We start from the raw sequence: 24,058 nt of genomic DNA, 5'->3' as shown, positions 1-24,058 counted from the left end.
CTCATCACAACAAAAATGGTCCCGATAAAAACTACAGATCGCTGCGCAAAAGATAACCCTCAAACAACCGAGTATATGGAAAAATAAAAGTTACCATAAAGTGAACTGCGTAGAAATCATCTCCCTCCAATGTTTTTTTTTAAATCAAATAGCTATTTGTTTTTTTTTTTCAAATTTGCCCCTCAATTTTTTTTCCCCCTTTCGCTGATTTTATGGTAAAATGATGTCATATCGAAGTACAAATGGTGACGTAAAAAAACAACAACAGGATTCATATGGGTCTGGAGATGGAAAATTGAAGGAATACTGTAATGTAAAATAACTCATCCCCCATCCTTGGGATAGCCCATCCTTCCATAAGTTATTTTCCACTACAATATTCTTTAAAAGCGTTATGACTATTTAGAGGGAAAGAGAGAAAAAAAAAAGCAAAAATAAAAACATCACTGGGCCCTTAAGGGGTTAAGTCTTACCCCAGTAATCCCCAACCTGTAGTTCTGCAGCTGATAGAAAACTACAACTCCCATCATGCCTTATGTTTTACACTGTTCCCATCATGCTCCCTGTTATGGGCTGACAGGAGTAGTTGTACAGTCACACAATGCACGCAGCAGCGCAGGCCTCAGTCAGTCATGTAGGCCTCGGTTGCCCGGGCGACACAAAGCGCATCACGTGGCCAGTGACGCAACGAGGACGCAGCAGGCGCACTGGGCGTGTGCGCAGACTTCCGGTTACGTCACGAATTCTCTTCCAGAAGACCGAGACACCGGGAGAGCTATGAACCGGAGAGACGGAGCGGAGATGACGGGCCCCCGCCTGTGACCGGAGCCCGAGCGACCGGAGGACACTGAACGGAAGAGGAGACAGCGGAGCGAGCGCGGAGGAGCCGCCCTGCGGGGCCCGGACAGGTGAGAGGAGGGGGAGGAGAATATGTCACCGGGGGGAGGCACAATGGACGGGGGCCACACTGAGGGGAAACAATGGACGGGGGCCACACTGAGGGGACACAATGGACGGGGGCCACACTGAGGGGACACAATGGACGGGGGCCACACTGAGGGGACACAATGGACGGGGGCCACACTGGGGGGACACAATGGACGGGGGCCACACTGGGGGGACACAATGGACGGGGGCCACACTGAGGGGACACAATGGACGGGGGCCACACTGGGGGGACACAATGGACGGGGGCCACACTGGGGGGACACAATGGACGGGGGCCACACTGGGGGGACACAATGGACGGGGGCCACACTGGGGGGACACAATGGACGGGGGCCACACTGGGGGGACACAATGGACGGGGGCCACACTGGGGGGACACAATGGACGGGGGCCACACTGGGGGGACACAATGGACGGGGGCCACACTGGGGGGACACAATGGACGGGGGCCACACTGGGGGGACACAATGGACGGGGGCCACACTGGGGGGACACAATGGACGGGGGCCACACTGGGGGGACACAATGGACGGGGGCCACACTGGGGGGACACAATGGACGGGGGCCACACTGGGGGGACACAATGGACGGGGGCCACACTGGGGGGACACAATGGACGGGGGCCACACTGGGGGGACACAATGGACGGGGGCCACACTGGGGGGACACAATGGACGGGGGCCACACTGGGGGGACACAATGGACGGGGGCCACACTGGGGGGACACAATGGACGGGGGCCACACTGGGGGGACACAATGGACGGGGGCCACAATGGACGGGGGACACAATGGACGGGGGCCACACTGGGGGGACACAATGGACGGGGGACACAATGGACGGGGGACACAATGGACGGGGGCCACACTGGGGGGCCACAATGGACGGGGGCCACAATGGACGGGGGACACAATGGACGGGGGCCACACTGGGGGGACACAATGGACGGGGGCCACACTGGGGGGACACAATGGACGGGGGCCACACTGGGGGGACACAATGGACGGGGGCCACACTGGGGGGACACAATGGACGGGGGCCACACTGGGGGGACACAATGGACGGGGGCCACACTGGGGGGACACAATGGACGGGGGCCACACTGGGGGGACACAATGGACGGGGGGCCACACTGGGGGGACACAATGGACGGGGGACACAATGGACGGGGGCCACACTGGGGGGACACAATGGACGGGGGCCACACTGGGGGGACACAATGGACGGGGGCCACACTGGGGGGACACAATGGACGGGGGCCACACTGGGGGGACACAATGGACGGGGGCCACACTGGGGGGACACAATGGACGGGGGCCACACTGGGGGGACACAATGGACGGGGGGCCACACTGGGGGGACACAATGGACGGGGGGCCTCACACTGGGGGGACACAATGGACGGGGGGCCTCACACTGGGGGGACACAATGGACGGGGGGCCTCACACTGGGGGGACACAATGGACGGGGGCCCTCACACTGGGGGGACACAATGGACGGGGGCCCTCACACTGGGGGGACACTGGACGGGGGCCCTCACACTGGGGGGACACTGGACGGGGGCCCTCACACTGAGGGGACACAATGGACGGGGGCCCTCACACTGAGGGGACACAATGGACGGGGGCCCTCACACTGAGGGGACACAATGGACGGGGGCCCTCACACTGAGGGGACACAATGGACGGGGGCCCTCACACTGAGGGGACACAATGGACGGGGGCCCTCACACTGAGGGGACACAATGGACGGGGGCCCTCACACTGAGGGGACACAATGGACGGGGGCCCTCACACTGAGGGGACACAGTGGACGGGGGCCACAATGGATGGAGGATTTAGAAGGGGTCTTCATACACTAGGCTGGACCCCTGTATAACCTGGAGACTGCAGTACCAGGACGTCATGTGATGCTTCTCCGTAGCTGGTCACCTGACCGTGACAATGATTAAGGGAATGTAGTAAAAATATGTCTGATCACCCCTCACAGATACTGGCGGGGGTTGCGGTTTCTGAGGAAACGTAGCGACAATCTGGAAAACTCTGCTTCTCTGACGTCTGATTGGTCACAATGTCCACGTCACAGAACCTCCCCCATTGTGTTATTATGGCGTCCATAACCCTGCGCCGATCCGGTGACACGGAGTTTGGGCTGTCTGGTCATTAACATCCGCACCGTGTGAACAGAACCTGACGGAGATAAATCATGTGCAAGACCATAATGTCCTGTACACACAGCTGCAGAGTGCGGTACAGGAGCGAGATAGGAAGACCAGAGGCGGAGACTGAGGAATACCGCACCTGTGTGAGCAGAGACTGAGGAATACCGCAACTGTGTGAGCAGAGACTGAGGAATACCGCAGCTGTGTGAGCGGAGACTGAGGAATACTGCAGCTGTGTGAGCAGAGACTGAGGAATACCGCACCTGTGTGAGCAGAGACTGAGGAATACTGCAGCTGTGTGAGCAGAGACTGAGGAATACCGCACCTGTGTGAGCGGAGACTGAGGAATACCGCAGCTGTGTGAGAGACTGAGGAATACCGCACCTGTGTGAGCAGAGACTGAGGAATACCGCAGCTGTGTGAGCGGAGAGACTGAGGAATACCGCAGCTGTGTGAGCGGAGAGACTGAGGAATACCGCAGCTGTGTGAGCGGAGAGACTGAGGAATACCGCAGCTGTGTGAGCGGAGAGACTGAGGAATACCGCAGCTGTGTGAGCGGAGAGACTGAGGAATACCGCAGCTGTGTGAGCGGAGACTGAGGAATACCGCAGCTGTGTGAGCGGAGACTGAGGAATACAGCAGCTGTGTGAGCGGAGACTGAGGAATACCGCAGCTGTGTGAGCGGAGACTGAGGAATACCGCAGCTGTGTGAGCGGAGACTGAGGAATACCGCAGCTGTGTGAGCGGAGAGACTGAGGAATACCGCAGCTGTGTGAGCGGAGAGACTGGGGAATACCGCAGCTGTGTGAGCAGGATATGGACATTAGGAATGATCAGTCTCCTGATGTGCACAGTGACTAAGGCTTTGGGGCCACTCACAGCTCGGGCTGTGTGTTCCTCACCAGGACCCCTGCCTCTCCCCCCAAAGCCACCTTGCTGTCTTCTGGGAGCTCGGACTCCACTGTCTGACTTTTAGATACACTTCCCCTCTCTGCTACCTCATTAATTAGGCCACAGGTGGAGGTTTCTCCAGGGTTAGCTAGAGAAATACACCCTTTCCTTGCCACACTGTCACATCGCCCCCACCCCCCTGCTCCGACCACCGGGAAGGAGCACTTTTATTCAAAATGTAGACACACCAACAGCTCACCTCCGCCACCTGCTCCTGTGCGCGGGTCTGATCAGCAGCGTCCCTGACCACGTGTATGCACAAAAAGGGAAAAACCATCCAGCCCAGGTTGCAGATAAAAGCAGTTTATTTCTTTATTGGGATGTATACAGACAGAATAGCCAACGCGTTTCAGACCTACTCCAGGTCCTTAGTCATGGCATGTACAACATTAAAACAAAGTTACTTATATATTACAACTCTATGGTCATGTGATCGATCATCAACTGGGATTGAGAGAGCTCTCTAAGAAATGACATGGATCAATAATATCCTGCAAAACATGGTGTGGATCCAAAACTTGATATAACAATGAATTGTGCTAATATAAAAGGCATACAGATGAAACAAACTTGTGCAGGATATATTTTGCACATTTTTAGGCTTCATGTGTATTAATAGCCAAAAGGTATTATTTGAAAACATCAGAGAGTAGGGAAAAGTTTTAATAAAAGAATATAAGGGAGGAAGAATACTACATATATGAATACTATTATGATATTGCTAGACACCAGTACGAACGTCGAGTGTCTCAAGAATCCTAGCAGAATAAAATGAAATCCTGCCTCAGATTCATACCTTGTGGCTGACGTGTGTCCAGTTGGAACATCCAGAAGGACTCCCGGTTCAGTGCTCCCGGAGTGCCCTCCGATGGTCCCCTCCTCTGGTATGTCTGAAAACCTTTTCTATTCCCACTATTTGCAAAGAATTGACATGACCTCCGTGAGCATCCCTGAAGTGCTTCGATAAGGACGACACACTAAAACCGGTCCCTCTAGCATCCGACATGTGTCTCCTGATCCGGCACTTCAGGGCATTCACAGTGCAGCCCACGTACTAAATTTGACATACCACACGGGTTGCTAAATACACAACGTGTGTGGTATTACAATTAATGTAGGTTTTTACTTCATATGTCCTATTGGTACTGCATGATGAAAATGTGTTGGTGACCTGCATATAATTACATGTGACTGTAAAGTTTGACCATGTCGGTTTGCTCTTACTTTTATTGGGGTCCACAAAACAGGCTCAGAGACAAACGGGAGCCCAAAGAGGGCCCCCGCTTTGCTACGGCCTGAAGGGAACATACCTCAAAATTCCGTAGGACTGGATCTTGCTCTAGGATGGGCAAATATCTCTTCATAATATTCTTTATAGCGTAAAATTGTTTACTGTAAGATGTGATGAACCTTGGTAACGATTTTGTGCGGCCTTTATAATTTTGTCTAAGATGTCTCCTATCTTTAGATTTAATTAATTTATCTCTATCCAATAACTTGGCTTTTTGATGGGCCTCCCGTAGAACCTGATCACTATACCCTCTTTCTTTAAGCCTTTCATATAATTTGTCCGATTCTCTCAAATTTAGTCATATCGGTGCAATTCCGTCGCAAACGCACCCACTCACCATATGGAATGTTTTGTACCACATGGTGAGGGTGGCATGAAGTGGTCTGCAAAGTTGTATTGCCGGCAACCTCTTTGCGAAATGGAGAGATGCCTATTTTTCCACCACTTCCCTTCAAAACCAAATCCAGGAAAGAGATTTGGTCGTTTGAAAAGAGTGCTGTAAATTTTTTATTTAAATCGTTCTCATTAATATAGTGAACGAAATCATCAAATCTGTCAGCATCATTTTTCCATATTAATACCAAATCATCAATATAACGACCTATCCATTTGATGTCACTATGGAAAGGGTTGCTAGGGGCAAACACGTAAATCTCCTTCCAATATATCATATATATATATCCGTATATGATGGGGAGTATTTCGCTCCCATCGCGGCTCCATGGACCTGAAGGTAAAAATGTTCATCAAACATAAAGAAATTATTATACAAAAGAAACTCTGTAGCTTTAAAAATAAAGCGCTTCGGGTCCGTGGAGTAGTTGCTCTATAAATCCAAATGTCTGGCTAATGCCTTCATGCCTTCATGGAGGGATACAGCGAGACCACATCACAGGTGGCCCAGCTGTAACCCTCCTGCCACTTCATCAACTGCATAATTTCAAGGACGTGTTTGGTGTCCCTTAGATAAGTAGGTGTTATAGCCACCAAGGGTTGTAGGTGGCTGTCCACCCAGTCTCTCACCCAAGGCTCCGATACCTGCCACTATCGGACGCATAGGGGGAGGAAACTCCCCCTTATGTACCTTGGGGAGAGAGTGGAAGACTGGGGTTACAGGCTCACCCACATAGAGATAATCCCTGGTTCTTTTATTAAGCACACCCATGTTGATGCCCATATCCAACAACCTGCCTAGTTCACATAAGCATGAAATCGTGGGGTCTGCTCCCAGTCTCTTATAGGTGGATTCATCGGTCAAAATTTTCTCATTAAGTGACTTATACAATCCAGCATTTAGCAGCACTACGGAACCTCCTTTATCTGCATTTCTAATAATTAAATCGGGGTTATCCCGGAGCGCTGCTAATTCCTTCTTTTCAGACTGGGATAAATTAGAGTGGGGATCAGTATTTTTCAACTTATGGCTCAATTGCACTAAATCCCTTTCTACCAATTCCTGGTACCTATAACAATTCATTGTTATATCAAGTTTTGGATCCACACCATGTTTTGCAGAGAGAGAGCTCTCTCAATCCCAGTTGTTGATCGATCACATGACCATAGAGTTTTAATATATAAGTAACTTTGTTTTAATGTTGTACATGCCATGACTTAAGGACCTGGAGTAGGTCCGAAACGCGTCAGCTATTCTGTCTGTATACATCCCAATAAAGAAACTGCTTTTATCTGCAACCTGGGCTGGATGGTTTTTCACTTGTATTCAAAAGGCAGAGTCCAACTGCCTTTCCTTTTCCTTGAACAACTTCGTCCAGCAGGTTTTGAGGCACTTGGCTTCCTTCTTCAGCAGATTTTATATGCACCACTTCAATAGCGCACCCTTCTTTCATTTACACTTTCATCAGCTGCCAAGCACAAGACTTTTGGTCACCTTTGACAAATTCCTTGTATAAGGCTCCATTCATGTCACACCTTTCCAACGCCAGGTTCTTCACTTTGGTCTGCGCAGTGCTCTGGACACTAAATACCGTATTTATCGGGGTATACCACGCACCGGCCTATAACACGCACCCTCATTTTACCAAGGATATTTGGGTAAAAAAAGTTTTTTACCCAAATATCCATGGTAAAATGAGGGTGCGTGTGCGCGCGTGTATACCCCGATATACCCCCAGGAAAGGCAGGGGGAAAGAGGCCGTCGCTGCCCGCTTCTCTCCCCCTGCCTTTCCTGGGGTCTAGAGCGCTGCTGTCGGCCCTTCTCACCCCCTGGCTATCGGCGCCGCTGCCCGTTCTGTCCCCCTGACTATCGGTGCCGGCGCCGATAGCCAGGGGGAGAGAAGCGGCGCCGACAGCCAGGGGGAGAGAAGGGGCAGCGGCACCCATTGCCGGCGCCGCTGCCCCGTTGCCTCCCCCCATCCCCGGTGGCATAATTACCTGAGTCGGGTCCGCGCTGCTGCAGGCCTCCGGCCTCTCTCCCCCTGCCTTTCCTGGGGCGGTATCGGTGTATAACACGCACATAGACTTTAGGCTAAAAATTTTAGCCTAAAAAGTGCGTGTTATACGCCGATAAATACGGTATCTGCCTGTATAAACACCATGACGGGGTCCGGCTCCACCAGACTTATTATACCCCAAATATCTGCCTGTATAGACACCATGACAGGGTCCAGCTTCACCAGACATATTATATCCCAAATATCTGCCTGTATAGACACCATGACAGGGTCCGGCTTCACCAGACACATTATACCCCAAATATCTGCAGGTATAGACACCATGACAGGGTCCGGCTTCACCAGACTCATTATACCCCAAATATCTACCTGTATAGACACCATGACAGGGTCCGGCTCCACCAGACATATTATATCCCAAATATCTGCCTGTATAGACACCATGACAGGGTCCGGCTTCACCAGACTCATTATATCCCAAATATCTGCCTGTATAGACACCATGACAGGGTCCGGCTTCACCAGACATATTATACCCCAAATATCTGCCTGTATAGACACCATGACAGGGTCCGGCTCCACCAGACATATTATATCCCAAATATCTGCCTGTATAGACACCATGACAGGGTCCGGCTTCACCAGACACATTATACCCCAAATATCTGCAGGTATAGACACCATGACAGGGTCCGGCTTCACCAGACTCATTATACCCCAAATATCTACCTGTATAGACACCATGACAGGGTCCGGCTCCACCAGACATATTATATCCCAAATATCTGCCTGTATAGACACCATGACCCGGCTCCACCAGACATATTATACCCCAAATATCTGCCTGTATAGACACCATGACAGGGTCCGGCTTCACCAGACTCATTATATCCCAAATATCTGCCTGTATAGACACCATGACAGGGTCCGGCTCCACCAGACATATTATATCCCAAATATCTGCCTGTATAGACACCATGACAGGGTCTGGCTCCACCAGACTCATTATATCCCAAATATCTGCCTGTATAGACACCATGACAGGGTCCGGCTCCACCAGACATATTATACCCCAAATATCTGCCTGTATAGACACCATGACAGGGTCCGGCTCCACCAGACATATTATACCCCAAATATCTGCCTGTATAGACACCATGACAGGGTCCGGCTCCACCAGACTCATTATATCCCAAATATCTACCTGTATAGACACCATGACAGGGTCCGGCTCCACCAGACATATTATATCCCAAATATCTACCTGTATAGACACCATGACAGGGTCCGGCTTCACCAGACTCATTATACCCCAAATATCTGCCTGTATAGACACCATGACAGGGTCCGGCTCCACCAGACATATTATACCCCAAGGTTCTATCAAAACAATCCTCTTTTTACCACCTACTACCAGCTCACACAGGTTTTCTTTTGTCCCGTCAGAGTTGGCGGCAGTACACATTACTTCAGAACACACAGGCAGGAATTTTTGACAAAAAAACAATATCACACTGCATGGGTTCACAATTTACAGGACAGTTCACACAGTCAAGTAGTGACACACCAGTCATCATTACCTCAGGACCCTTTTGTGTGCGGTTTCTCTGGCGCACTCTCCCCCTCCCACAACTGCCAAAACTATGGCAAGTCTCTGCCCAGTATAATCTCTATGTCAAGCTCTGCACACCCCTCCATAACAATGCACACCCCCTCCATAACAATGCACACCCCCTCCATAACAATGCACACCCCCTCCATAACATGGCTCACACCCCCCCTCCATAACATGGCTCACACACCCCCTCCATAACAATGCACACCCCCTCCATAACATGGCTCACACCCCCCCTCCATAACATGGCTCACACACCCCTCCATAACAATGCACACCCCCTCCATAACATGGCTCACACACCCCTCCATAACAATGCACACCCCCTCCATAACATGGCTCACACCCCCCCTCCATAACATGGCTCACACCCCCCCTCCATAACATGGCTCACACACCCCCTCCATAACATGGCTCACACACCCACTCCATAACCGGTTTCATATTCAATTAGAACAGTCTTACCAGATTCTGGTTGAATCTTCACAAACTGTATTCTGTCCTGCATGACTTTGGATACAGCCTGGTGACAGTCCAATGCCATCCATACAGCGGGATACCACCCACCATCAACTCACAGATCCTCACATCCATCTTTTATGGCCTCCTGACCAGAGGATAATTGGGTGCGAAGACGTCCTCTTGCTGAACTGCAGCCAATTTCATCAAGGTGCTCACCATAGCCTCCTTCTTGGCGACAATCGGTAACTGTCCACGTCTGTTGCTCCTAGCAACGGCATTTCGATGTCGACCCATCTTTGCAAAACAAACATGGCCTACTGCTGTTACGCTGCGCAGGTGGCCTGTCCACCTGTCTCCTTAGCTGAGAGAGCACTCACTCGCTTGATGCGATCCATTGCCCCTAGCAACGCTTTCACAATAGGCTCAGTCCTGCTCTCATACTCCACTGCTGGGCTTGTCCCGCTTGCAACATGCATGGTTGGTTGCTCCTGGCAACAACACCAGTGCAACTCGACCGTTGGTTTCTCTTAGCAACATGCTGACGGCATCCTCCACCAATTGTAAGGATTCCACCCTGGGGATAGCTCTGGGATCTTGCTTGACACCGCCACAGGACATGTTTCTTCACAAAAAAAACGGCACATTCTTTCTGCAAGTCCGGCCCCTCGCTAGCTTTATTAGACAGGTTGCAGGATAAATAAAACATAAAACCAGAACAAACAAAACCCTAGACCGTCTAGTCACTAACTAAACAATTAAGCATGCCCTGACTATCCACTGGTGGGCTTTTCCGGGCCAGTGAAACTTATGCCTCCGGCAACCTTATACTCACTGTTCACTCACAGCGTTTGCAACCTCTTGCTGTGTCTCGTCCACACTTCACTGTTGGGGCCACTCACAGCTCGGGCTGTATGCTGCTCACCAGGACCCCTGCCTTTCCCCAAAGCCACTTTGCTGTCTTCTGAGGAGAGGTCAGACTCCACTGTCTGACATCCTTTTAAACAGATTTGCCCTCTCTGCTTCCTCATTAATTAGGCCACAGCTGGAGGTTTCTCCAGGGTTAGCTACGGAAATACACCCTTTCCTTGCCACACTGTCACAAAATAGATGTATATCTCTAGCAAGTGGATCAGCACTCAAGTAGACAAAGTAGGTGTCACGTATGGGCAGGGAAGAAGTGCACTCTATAGAACGCACTGACTGGGAGTAGACTGCCAGCTTATATGGCGCCAGAACAGTTGCTGCAATCAAGGTCAGCTGACCAGTCAGACAGCTGGGCGTAACCCAGCAACAAAAAACAACAAAGAACCGGTCAGAACCTTTTAACCCTATAGGTTCTGACAGTAGGTGGCTGCAGGCGGGGGATAGGCTCTGGTCACCAGCCCCTCTTTATACAGCGCATGGATACACAGCAGCACTTCCGTGGTAGTGATCAATCAATGGCTTTATTAATCACCAAAGTGTTACGGCGACGTTTCGTCCACCTCTCTTGGCCTTCATCAAGCAATACAATATCAAAAGTGAACAACTTAAATAGTGTACAAGTAATGACATCACATCCTGTTGGGTGTCAACTTAATTATCATATGTAAATAAACACAGTGACAGAAGATTACAGCAGCGGTACTTGACATAGCCTACATTTAATGAGACCGGCCTGACTGTAAATTAAAGCGTGTGATACAACACACAGTGCATACAATAGTTACACGGGTTCCGACCCCATATACAGTGTTTCTGAAGTAAAAAAGTAGCGATCAATACCTTCAGGTCGGGTCAGGAGGTGAAGTTCTCTTCAGATCCCAAATTGAGCAGAGACATAGTCCAACAGAAAGAATGAAAATACAAACAAGTCTGTGTTTTTTCCGGAGTGCGGAGACTTCCAGTTCAGGCAGAACTGACGTGGCATGCGCACACGTGTACTGGAAGGATCAGGCGTTCTGCGCCATCTTGGATGAGGGCAAGTCATTCTTCCGAGGCGCGCTTATTCTGCGTACTGCATTCCTGGATGGTAGCAGCGCCACATTAAGTGTTGGTAAGTGTTGGCAGAATAAGCGCGCTATGCAAGTCTATGGGAGGGGGCGAGGGGCCCCGTGGTCTCCACCCGGCTGTTTGTGAGCTGGCACCGCGGCGTGCACTCCGGCCCCGTGGTCGCCACCCGGCTGTTTGTGAGATGGCACCGCGGTGTGCAGCTCAAGCAGGTGGGTGGCGAATACAAGATTGCGGGGGTCCCCAGCGGGGGGACCCCCCACGGTGAGACATCTTATCCCCTATCCTTTGGATAGGGGATAAGATGTCTCAGGGCCAGAGTACCCCTACATTAAATGTATGCTGTATCAAGTACCGCTGCTGTAATCTTCTGTCACTGTTTATTTACATATGATAATTAAGTTGACACCCAACAGGATGTGATGTCATTACTTGTACACTATTTAAGTTGTTCACTTTTGATATTGTATTGCTTGATGAAGGCCACGAGAGGTGGACGAAACGTCGCTGTAACACTTTGGTGATTAATAAACCACTGCTTGATCAATAACAAGAAAGTATATAGCTATAAGTCCACACACACACACACACACACACACACACACACACACACACACACACATATATATATATGACAAATGACAATACACACAGGGTGAGGCTCTGATGTGCTGCAAGTCACCTTACCAGTATGTTTTGTCCCAGAAGTTGGGTGGTGTAGTATCAGGATTAGGAGCGTGCAGTATGGATACCTGAGCCACCCGTCAGCCTGAAGATGCCCCGCAGTGTGTGCTTTATACCCCTCCAGCCACTGCCGGACATTGAGCTCACTGCTGCTGCTCATCCATAGGAAAACCCATCCATACAGCTGATGGGCCGATGCTGATCCTGGGGTGAAGATGGGTCAGAATATTATTCATGGTGCCGCTCCACCGTGCAGATCTGTCGGATAGGAAAGAGCTAATATAGTAAGTGCACTAAATGTGCAACATTGAATCAAGGCTTATCTGACCCATTATAGAGGCCTCATATGGGTAAATGATGTGTATGGGCACAAAATTGTGAAAACCTTATGTCTAGCTACAGGAGTATTTACACTGCTCGGCATAGTCCAGATTGTATGGCAGCATATCAGTACCAGGGGGAAATTATTGGGACAAAAAATAAGATCATTATATACATACACGTTATGGTTGGTTCCCGCTGGCTTTGTTTAACATTTTATATGATTTTAAAAGGAAAAACGGATGTGTTTACAGATGCTAAAGTGGTTTCTTCTGTATGAGTTTGTTGTAAAACTTTCAGTATAACTTCATATTTTTGCTTATTTCAGCTCCCACAGGGACAGGTCTATCTTAACAATTTAAAGGCCTGCCCATGGATTTTATTGCTGGGGTCCACCTCTCTGCCCCTGTATTTAGTCTGATGAACTTCAGCTCTGGGGGTTACAGTCTCCTCACTAAACCTCTGTATACTGAGAACATCCTCCAGTCTGACGTCTCCTCCCTGTATGTAGTATAGTGAACTATAGCTCTGGGGGGTTACAGTCTCCTCACTAAACCTCTATATACTGAGAACATCCTCCCGTCTGAGGTCTCCTCCCTGTCTCTGTATGTAGTATTATGAACTTTAGCTCTGGGGGGGTTACAGTCTCCTCACTAAGCCTCTATATACTGAGAACATCCTCCGGTCTGACGTCTCCTCCCTGTCCCTGTATGTAGTATGATGAACTATAGCTCTGGGGGGTTACAGTCTCCTCACTAAACCTCTATATACTGAGAACATCCTCCCGTCTGAGGTCTCCTCCCTGTCTCTGTATGTAGTATTATGAACTTTAGCTCTGGGGGGGTTACAGTCTCCTCACTAAGCCTCTATATACTGAGAACATCCTCCCATCTGAGGTCTCCTCCCTGCCTCTGTATGTAGTATAATGAACTTTAGCTCTGGGGGGTTACAGTCTCCTCACTAAACTTCTATATACTGAGAACATCCTCCGGTCTGAGGTCTCCTCCCTGCCTCTGTATGTAGTATTATGAACTATAGCTCTGGGGGGTTACAGTCTCCTCACTAAACTTCTATATACTGAGAACATCCTCCCATCTGAGGTCTCCTCCCTGCCTCTGTATGTAGTATAATGAACTTTAGCTCTGGGGGGTTACAGTCTCCTCACTAAGCCTCTATATACTGAGAACATCCTCCCATCTGAGGTCTCCTCCCTGCCTCTGTATGTAGTATAATGAACTTTATCTCTGGGGGGTTACAGTCTCCTCACTAAGCCTCTATATACTGAGAACATCCTCCGGTCTGAAGTCTCCTCCCTGTATGTAGTATGATGAACTATAGCTCTGGGGGGTTACAGTCTCTTCACCAAGCCTCTATATACTGAGAACATCCTCCGGTCTGAAGTCTCCTCCCTGTATGTAGTATGATGAACTATAGCTCTGGGGGGTTACAGTCTCCTCACTAAGCCTCTATATACTGAGAACATCCTCTTGTCTGACGTCTTCTCCCTGTCCCTGTATGTAGTATTATGAACTATAGCTCTGGGGGGTTACAGTCTCCTCACTAAACCTCTATATATTGAGAACATCCTCCAGTCTGATGTCTCCTCCCTGTATGTAGTATAATGAACTATAGCTCTGGGGGGTTACAGTCTCCTCACTAAACCTCTATATACTGAGAACATCCTCCGGTCTGACGTCTCCTCCCTGTATGTAGTTTTTGTGCAGACGTGTGACTGGGGGCACAGAGGACTCTGCTCCTGATGCCCATGTGCTTGGTGCAGGATACAGTATATACAGATGTCACTACCGTGTCCTTTACTATCGTCATCTCTGACCATTTCTTCCCTTGTTGTTTCTCTGACAGATTTAATCCAATAATACGGCTGTTTGGATGAAGCCCTTGGGGTAAACGCTGGTGCAACCATGAGCCGAGGCAAGCGTGACAGCAACTTCTCAGTCTTTGAAATAGGAGACTCCACCTTCACGGTTCTGAAGCGCTACCAAAATCTGAAGCCTATTGGGTCTGGAGCACAAGGAATCGTCTGGTGAGGAGGTCCTGTCTGTGTCTGATAACAGAACTTCTGTGAGGGAAGGATGAGGCCGCATACTTAAAGGGGTACTCCGGCCCTTAGACATCGTATCACCTATCCAAAGAATAGGGGATAACATGTCTGATCGCGGGGGTCCTGCCGCTGGGGACCCCCGCTATCTCTCATGCAGCACCCCCTATCATCAGCCTCACGGATTGAAGATCGCTCCATGTCTGATGACTCACGATCATGGGGCCGGAGTATCGTGATATCACGGCTCCGCCCCCTTGTGATGTCACGTCTCACCCCCTCAATACAAGCCTATGGGAGGGGGCGTGGCGGGAGTTATTGTTTGGCAACAGCTGGAGGCACCCTGATTAGGAAACATTGCTCTAAGATGCCCAAACACATTACATATAAGTCGGCGGCCTATATTGTCTCAGTGTTCCCCAATAATGCTCCTCAGCTGTTGCAAAACTACAACTCCCATTATCCCCTGAAACAAAGTGAAGTGCTGCAGGTTGGGGATTGCTGCTGTGTATGGGGTTTCCCGTTTTTTGGCAGATATCAGGGCAGGTTGTGTGTGTGCCCGTTTTCTCACCTGTCTCGCCCTCTTGTGATGGTGAAGCGTATAGCGCCTGTTCTCCAGGTCATATATGTTCTCTGTCCTTCCTTCAGCGCTGCCTATGATGCCGTTCTCGAGCGCCATGTTGCCATCAAGAAGCTGAGCCGGCCCTTCCAGAATCAGACACACGCTAAGCGGGCCTACCGGGAGCTGGTGCTCATGAAATGCGTCAATCACAAGAACGTAAGTGCGGACTGATAGTAAATAATGACTCCTCCTGTACACTAGACCACCAGGGAATCATGCAATAACCCCTCCTATACACGACCACCAGGGAGGGAATAATGTAATAACTCCTCCTGTACACTAGACCACCAGGGAATCATGCAATAACTTCTCCTATACATTAGACCACCAGGGAGGGAATAATGTAATAACTCCTCCTGTACACTAGACCACCAGGGAATCATATAATAACCCCTCCTGTACACTAGACCACCAGGGAGTCATATAATAACCCCTCCTGTACACTAGACCACCAGGGAGTCATATAATAACCCCTTCTGTACACTAGATCACCAGGGAATCATATAATTACCCCTCCTGTACACTAGACCAACAGGGAATCATGTAATAACCCCTCCTGTACACTAGACCACAAGGGAATCATGTAATAACCCCTCCTGTACACTAGACCAACAGGGAATCATGTAATAACCCCTCCTGTACACTAGACCACAAGGGAATCATGTAATAACCCCTCCTGTACACTAGACCACCAGGAAATCATACAATTACCCCTTCAGTACACTAGACCACCAGGAATATCTTTTACCCATTCTTCAGAAGTGATCACCAGGGAGTCATATATTAACCCCTTCTGTATACTAGACCACCAGGCAATCCTATAATAACCCCTCCTGTACACTAGACCACCAGAGAACTAAATATTAACCCCTCATGTACACTGGCCCATCCTGGCACCTTATCCCCTCTGTTTTGGTCAGAAATCCTTTTTCCTGTGGATCCATGTTTTGCTCTGTAGATTCCGGTCATTTCTGTTTTGTATCTGATTTTCTCGGTTTTTCCCTCCAGATCATTGGACTCTTAAATGTCTTCACACCGCAAAAGTCTCTGGAGGAATTTCAAGACCTGTAAGTTGTCTCTGATGTCACCGATCATCTCAGTTTGGTTCTGGCTCATTTATCCTTTTATCTTTTCGATAACTTGCAGAAGCCTTTGGACATTTGGCGTCTGGCGATATTTTTCTCTAACGCTTTGTTCTTTCCAGGTACATTGTGATGGAGCTTATGGATGCCAATTTGTGCCAAGTCATACAGATGGAGCTGGACCATGAGCGCATGTCCTACCTTCTCTACCAGATGCTGTGCGGCATCAAGCACTTACATTCTGCGGGCATCATCCACCGGGTGAGTGGCGTCTGTGCCGCCTCCATTCATACATCCTATTACGTGTGATCAATGCCTGTAGTAGAGATCTGTATGTACGCCGATCACATGCACATACATCTGTGCAGTCCTCTTTCCATAAGCCCCATGTAAACACCTGGCTAATACTGTGGTTCCAATGCAATAAGTGGGGCATTAAAGGGGTGCTCCGCTGCTCAGCGTTTGGAACAAACTGTTCCGAACGCTGGAGCCGGCGCCGGGAGCTCGTAATGTCATAGCCCCGCCCCCTCAATGCAAGTCTATGGGAGGGGGCTATGACATCATGAGCTCCCGACTCCAGCGTTCAGAACAGTTTGTTCCAAACGCTGAGCAGCGGAGCACCCTTTTAATGGCATATCCACCTCTGGGACCTGCATCTGTCTGGGGATTGAAGTGCCTCTGGCCCCCTCCATCCTGGTTGTGGCTGCCGGAGGTGTTCGGGTAGACTGTTGAAGTTAAATAAACTCTGTACATGGCTATCCTTAGCATTCCCATAGAAAGTGAAAGGAGCTGCAGTGCTCATCTGCATCTTCACTCATCTGGGGGACAAGGGACCCCTGTTCTTGTGATTGGTGGGGGTCCCACTGTTCAGATTCTTATTACCTCAGCTATAACGTTGGGATAACCTCTGGAAGGTCCTTGATTGTACCTAGATTGCCTGGGACATAACATGCTTAAAGGGGTACTCCGGGGAACTAAATCCATCGCACATCTTTTCCCTCTTATCAACCTATATAATTGTCTAAATATCATTTATTAGCTATATAGAGCAGTTTCCCCTCTTTGGTTGTCACTTGCATGAAGTGAGGGAATGACATCATCCAGACATCCACTTAGTCTCTGTCCAAATCCTTCTTTGAAAGCAGCCCCCACCTTCCCGAGAGACTCAGACCATGTGGTTTTTGCTCTACACTGATGAGTCCTGCTCTTTAGTGCTGAGAACTGGGAGTTGTGTGCAGCCTCAGCCAATTAGACACTGAACCTCTCTTTGCTGCTCTGAAAAGGAGGGTGGGGGCTGCTCTCAGATAGTGAGCTGGCTGGCAGAGCAGCGCTGCAATGACTGCTGGGAGATCTAGGGAAGGAAAGGATGGTAAAGAATATCAAGCAGCCAGAGAAGACAACAGGGGCCACAGGTGCCATGCATATCAGGCAGGATGGTTTACAGGGATTCAGGGAACATATCCAGGAATTGTGGTGGCTTTGGAGCTTATATACTGTAATATACTTCCCTGGAGTAACCCTTTAAACCACACTGCTTACACCAGGATCTTGTAACCTGACTGCTGTGACATTAGTACTGCCCAGCTTATGTCCGGAGATGGGGATGAGACATTTACTTTTAATTTAATTATTTTTATTTAATTATTTATTGATTTTATTTTTCAGGATTTAAAACCAAGTAACATAGTAGTGAAGTCTGACTGCACCCTAAAGATTCTGGACTTTGGTCTGGCCAGGACCGCAGGGACGAGCTTCATGATGACCCCGTACGTTGTGACGCGTTACTATAGAGCTCCAGAAGTGATCCTGGGAATGGGATACAAAGAGAACGGTTAGTCCGCCTCACCCCCATTCACATATATTCTTCCACGACGGAGTTCATACATGTGAGCAGGCTGCGTCATCCCTGGAGGCGCCTCTGACATCCCGAAGCCACCCGTCCTATTCTTTGTTACCGATGGAGCCAATTAGACACTGAACCCCTCTCTGCTGCTCAGAGAAGGAGGGTGGGGGCTGCTCTCAGAGAGTGAGATGGCTGTTCACCTGTCCGTGTTACCTGATGCGGATGACGCTCTGTATTGACATCCCGTGTAGTGAATTGCTTATCCGGCCTTTTATAATAAGTGGCCATGCCAGAGCCCTCCAGTGAGACGTCACGCCTGGCGCACAGCGCTGATCTCTCCATTAACCCTGTATCACAGGTTAATGATCCGCTAACCCACTCTGCATTGCCCTGTGCTCCTGTCGTTCCCATGCTGACCTCTCACCTTTTTCAGGTTCTGCCTGCACTTGGCTGTTCACTTGTTTTCACTGACACCTCTTTCTCTCTTGCTTCCGCTTTTTTTTCCCCCCCCTCCTCCTTCCACCATCTGTTTATCCCCCCTTCTTGCGCTGTCACCACTGATAGTGGACTTATGGTCGGTGGGGTGCATTATGGGAGAAATGATATGCCACAAGATTCTCTTCCCGGGAAGGGACTGTATCCTTGCACACTTCTTTATGCACAGTGACTGTATACACCGGTGTGTTCTCCTGTGTGTGTGTGTTTGTGCCGTTTTCTCTCCTGGGACCACAGTGCATCCATATTGAGACTGGTCCCTGCACTTAGTATTAGGGCTGTGGACCTCCAGGTGTTGCAAAACTAAAACTTCCAGCATGCCCGGACAGCCGTTGGCTGTCCGGGCATGCTGGAAGTTTTAGTTTTGCAACACCTGGAGGGTCACAGTTTGCAGACCACTGTATTAGGGAATTGTCCAGACTGCAATTGCATTAATTCTAGAAGAACCTTGTCGAGACTATTAACAAAATCTACTGAAGAGCCCGACCCCCTTATCCACCATAAACCTGCACATTAGGACTGGCCATTTGTGTGACTATTGTAATAGGGAGATAAAAGGAACAAGGGTGCAACATGGCCCATTCCTATTCCCATCAGGCTGACCTCAGTGGCTGCCATTTTTTGCATGTGTACATACTCAGCAGCCAGTCTGAATGGGCGCCGTGCAGCTTGGCACTCCAACAGTCTGGGAGATTGAAGAAAGCTGCAGTTTTGTTACTGAAGCAGCTTGGAGGTAAGATCGCTTTGGTTTTAATAAGCATAAAGTTAAAGGGAATATCCAATGATTTTATTTATTTACTTATAAATAAATAATAAAGAAAAATAAAAATGTATTTTTATTTATAATAATTATTATAATTTTAAAATAATTATAATTTATTATTCTTTATTTACTATTTATTTATAATTATGTATTTAAAATAATGATAATAATTTATTTATAAATAATTTTATTATTTATTATTACATATTATTATAATCCTAAATTAATAATAATTATTTATAATTTACTTCATTATTATAATATAATAATGATACAATTTTATTTTATTTTTAATTTATAATTATTATTTTATGATTATTATTTATTATATTATAATAATTATAAATTAATAATTAATTTACTTTATTATTATAATATATGTTATTTATATAATATAAATAGTTATTTTATTATTTATAATTTTTTTTAATCAATATTATAATAAAATACTTTTATTATAAGTTAATTATTATTATAATTTTTTTTATTATTATAAATAAAATAATTTTTATTATTATTTATTTATTGTATTTTTCTACACGGGCAGTCGCAGTAAAAATAACAAACTTTTAACTTGCCTTCCCTGATCTATCCCTCGTCTTCTTCCGCATTCTGGAGCCTGATGCATCACTCTGCTTTGAGTTGATCGCCGGCCGCAGCCATTTCGGCAGTGTGATATATCGGGCCTGCATCCGGTCTTCTTCATGATGCCCAGTCCCATTACATATCATTACAGCTTATCGCCGGCCGAGGCAGGACATCACTGCTGCCAGCGATTATCTCAGAGATGTGTGATGTGTTAGGCTCCAGAATACAGAAGAATGATGGGGGGACAGATTCTGTGGTAGGGGTGGAAGGTAAGTTAAAGGAGTACTCCGGGATATGAAAAGTTAGCTGCTGCTGACACGCCCCCTCAATACAACTGTATCGGAGCACTGCATTCGGCAATCTCTCGGCTCTGCCATAGGTATGAGGGGGCATGTCTGCCACCACTTCGTGCGGTGATCGACATGCACTATTTGGCCGGAGAGTCAGGGTCCCGTACAGAGTTTTCATATCCCGGAGCACTCCTTTTTAATGTTTTTGATATTTTTACTGCGGTAGCCCAGGCAGGATGAAAATAAAAATGACTTAAGGGTCTACTCATGCATACACTATAAGATTTCTATGTAAACTTAATGACTGAATACAGCTTCAAATCCTGCGCATCAAATATGCATAGGATAGTGTATGCGTGAGTAGACCATAAAGGTGTCCTCCCCTAATCGGGGGCTACACACTTAACCCCTTAACGACGCAAGGCGTAAATGTACGTCCTGGTGAGGTGGTACGTAACGCACCAGGACATACATTTACGTCCTAAACATAACTTCGAGCATCGGAGCGATGCTCTGGTCATGTGCGGCAGGTCCCGGCTGCTGATATCAGCCAGGGACCCGCCGGTAATGGCCAACATCTGCAGATGTCCGCCATTAACCCCTCAGATGCCATGATCAATACAGATCACGGCATCTGCAGCGCTGCGGTCACTAAAATGGATGATCGGATCGCCCGCAGCGCTGCCGCGGTGATCCGATCATCCAGAATGGCAGACTGAGCTCCCCTAACCTGCCTCCGTTGCCTTACAAGGGTCTTCTGCTCTGGTCTGAGATTGAGCAGAAGATGACCGATAACACTGATCAGTGCTATGCCCTCTGCATAGCACTGAACAGTATTAGCAATCGAATGATTGCTATAAATAGTCCCCTATGGGGACTTTTAAAGTGTGGAAAAAATATTTGAAAAATCTCCTCCCCCAATAGAAATGTAAATTGTCCCATTTTCCCCATTTCACCCTCAAAGTGTTACAAAAAAAATGAATAAACATATTTGGTATCGCCGCGTGCGTAAATATCTGAACTCTTAAAATATAATGTTAATTAAACCGTACGGTGAACGGCGAGAACATAAATAAATACATTTATAAACCTATTTGGTATCGCTGCGTGCGTAAATAACTGAACTCTTAAAATATGTACGGTGAATGGTGAGAAAGTAAAAAAAAAAGTCTAAAATTCCCCAAAAAATTTATAAAAAATGTATTGAAAGTTTTATATATGGTATCAATTAAAAGTACAGATCATGGCGCAAAAAATGAGCCCTCATACCGCCGCTTATATGGAAAAAAAAGTTATAGGTCTTCAAAATAGAGGGATTTTAAACGTACTAATTTGGTTAAAAAGTTTGCGTTTTTTTTTTATTGTGTTTAATTTTTACAGTAAATTGTATGCCGTGAAAACGAAACCTTCCAAAATTAGCAAAATTGCTGTTTTCTTTTTCATTTTCTAACACTAATAGTATTTTTTTGGCATGCGCCATACATTTAATGGTAAGGTGAGTGATTGCATTACATCGGACAACTGGTCTCGCAAAAAACAAGCCCTCATACTCGTCTGTGGATGAAAATATAAGGTCCTTAAGGCCAAAATGGGCTGAGTCCTTAAGGGGTTAAAGGTTCACTGTCATGTGAATAAACTTTTGACATGTTGTCCAGACAGGGCAAAAGTTTTGATCAAACGAGTTATAATGTGCACAGCCGGGAGGGAGATGGCGCCGCTGTGCACTTCACTTGGTGCTGACTCACATTCAGTGAGATCAGGTACGATCTATAAACTTTTTGACACGTCTGGACACAATGTCACATGTTTATTCACATGACCATGACAAAGGGAAGTCTTCACCATGACAATGCTATCTCCACTATCTTCGCCGTGTTATAGAGCAGGAGGAGAGGAGCAGATTGATACACACTTATAATCTATGAGAAAAGATTCATTAGAACGTGCCATTTATTGACTGAAATCTCGGATCTTTGTTTTCTTAGGAGTCCAGTGGGCGGTCCTGTCATTTGAGTCACACCGCCTACTGGATTCCTGAGAAAAGAAAGAGGAGATATTTCAATCAATAAATGACACTTTAGGCTGAATCTTTTTCTGGCAGAGATATATATGGATCTGCTCGGCTTCACCTGCTCTATGACATGATGCTGATAGATTAGATAGTATTGTCATGGTAACACATCACTGCGAGCCCCTCCCCCCATCTAGATGACTGTCCTATGTATTGTGGAGGAAGGATGAGATATGTTGGATTTCAGCTCAATCCTTTGTTCCCAAGGGAGGTAATCTGCAGCCAGGGCCAATGTGTGATGTTTATGGTGGAGTCCATGGAGCGCGGCCGTGTTCATCCTATAATATACAATCCACACGCGTTGTATGCCCCTGAATCCACATGGATTGTGCCCACTGCACATAGTGTGTAGGGTTCTGTGACCCCCATTCACATGCATTGCTCCTGGATTGCACAGTCAATCAGCATGATCTACAACCATGTTCACACACTCAGGATTATGTTGGGGTTTTTTAGTGTTAAAGGGGTACTCCACCCCTAGACATCTTATCCCCTTATCGAGAAGGATAGGGGATAAGATGTCTTATCGCGGGGGGCCCTGCATCACGGCCTTGCCCCTCACAACATCACGCCACGTCCCCTCAATGCAAGTCTGTGGGAGGAGGCCGTGATCCACTGCACCCTGTAGCCCACATTAGTGTCTGTAGTTATGCTGGGCTCTGTAGTGTCTTGTTTTTATGCCTGTAGTTATGCTCCGTATCACACTTTTGTTTATTATACTATTGCTGTAATGGACCCCACACTCGTCCACAGGTCTCATTCACTGCATGCACACTGCTCTTGGAGCCCTCAGTCATGTGACTTCTGAATGCAGCCGGCAATGTAAACTTTGGGGGAGTCATGGTTGCCCTATTGATGTCTACAGATGCTCATGGCTTTATTGACATCTGCATTGTCTGTAACACTGGGGCTGATGTACCAGGTGCCCATTGGCAACCAGATTCCAGCTCTTTCTTTTTTTTTTTTCCCCTCAGGCCTTATGCAAAATAAAAGCAGTGACCTGATTGGTTTCCATGGGTAACTACTTTACTTGTCCCCAATAGTTTACTGTAGATCACAGAAGGTGTCTAAGGACTTTGGACTTCAGCATGGCAGTAGGGTAAAAAAAACATTTAAAGAGGTGAAGACCAAAGTATGAATGAATATACAGTAAGAAGGACAGAAATCGTCCTCCATTGCTTCAGTCCAATGTTAAAGATACATGTCACCTGTTGAGTGCTTCCATAACCGCGGTGCACGAAGGTTTACTCTGAAAAGCTCCAATGTTTTTAGAGAAATTCTATTAAGTACTCATTGAGGTGGTCTCCACCCTGCCGTGCCTGAAAGATGCACCGCCACCTAGTAAACCATAGTGTTCTGGAGCCCGGCACTTTGCTCCTCCTAGTAAATCATAGTGTTCTTGAGCCTGACTT

The 24,058-nt window shown here is 47.7% G+C and overlaps 1 protein-coding gene across 1 annotated transcript; it reads left to right on the top strand.

Annotated features, from left to right (window-relative positions):
- The first annotated feature begins 689 nt into the window (after positions 1-689).
- LOC130281619 (mitogen-activated protein kinase 8-like) lies at positions 690-19,200 on the top strand. The gene is made up of 7 exons (XM_056529033.1): positions 690-908; positions 14,697-14,877; positions 15,541-15,670; positions 16,523-16,581; positions 16,719-16,857; positions 18,262-18,427; positions 19,004-19,200. Exons 2-7 carry the CDS (start codon positions 14,756-14,758, stop codon positions 19,183-19,185), a joined length of 798 nt encoding a protein of 265 aa, XP_056385008.1. The 5' UTR covers positions 690-908; positions 14,697-14,755; the 3' UTR covers positions 19,186-19,200.
- The last annotated feature ends 4,858 nt before the right edge of the window (positions 19,201-24,058 follow it).

Source organism: Hyla sarda, chromosome 7 (genome assembly GCF_029499605.1).
Source record: "Hyla sarda isolate aHylSar1 chromosome 7, aHylSar1.hap1, whole genome shotgun sequence".
Taxonomy (NCBI): Eukaryota; Metazoa; Chordata; class Amphibia; order Anura; family Hylidae; genus Hyla; species Hyla sarda.
Note: the sequence above shows the minus strand (reverse complement) of the source record. Positions and strands in the feature narration are given on the sequence as shown.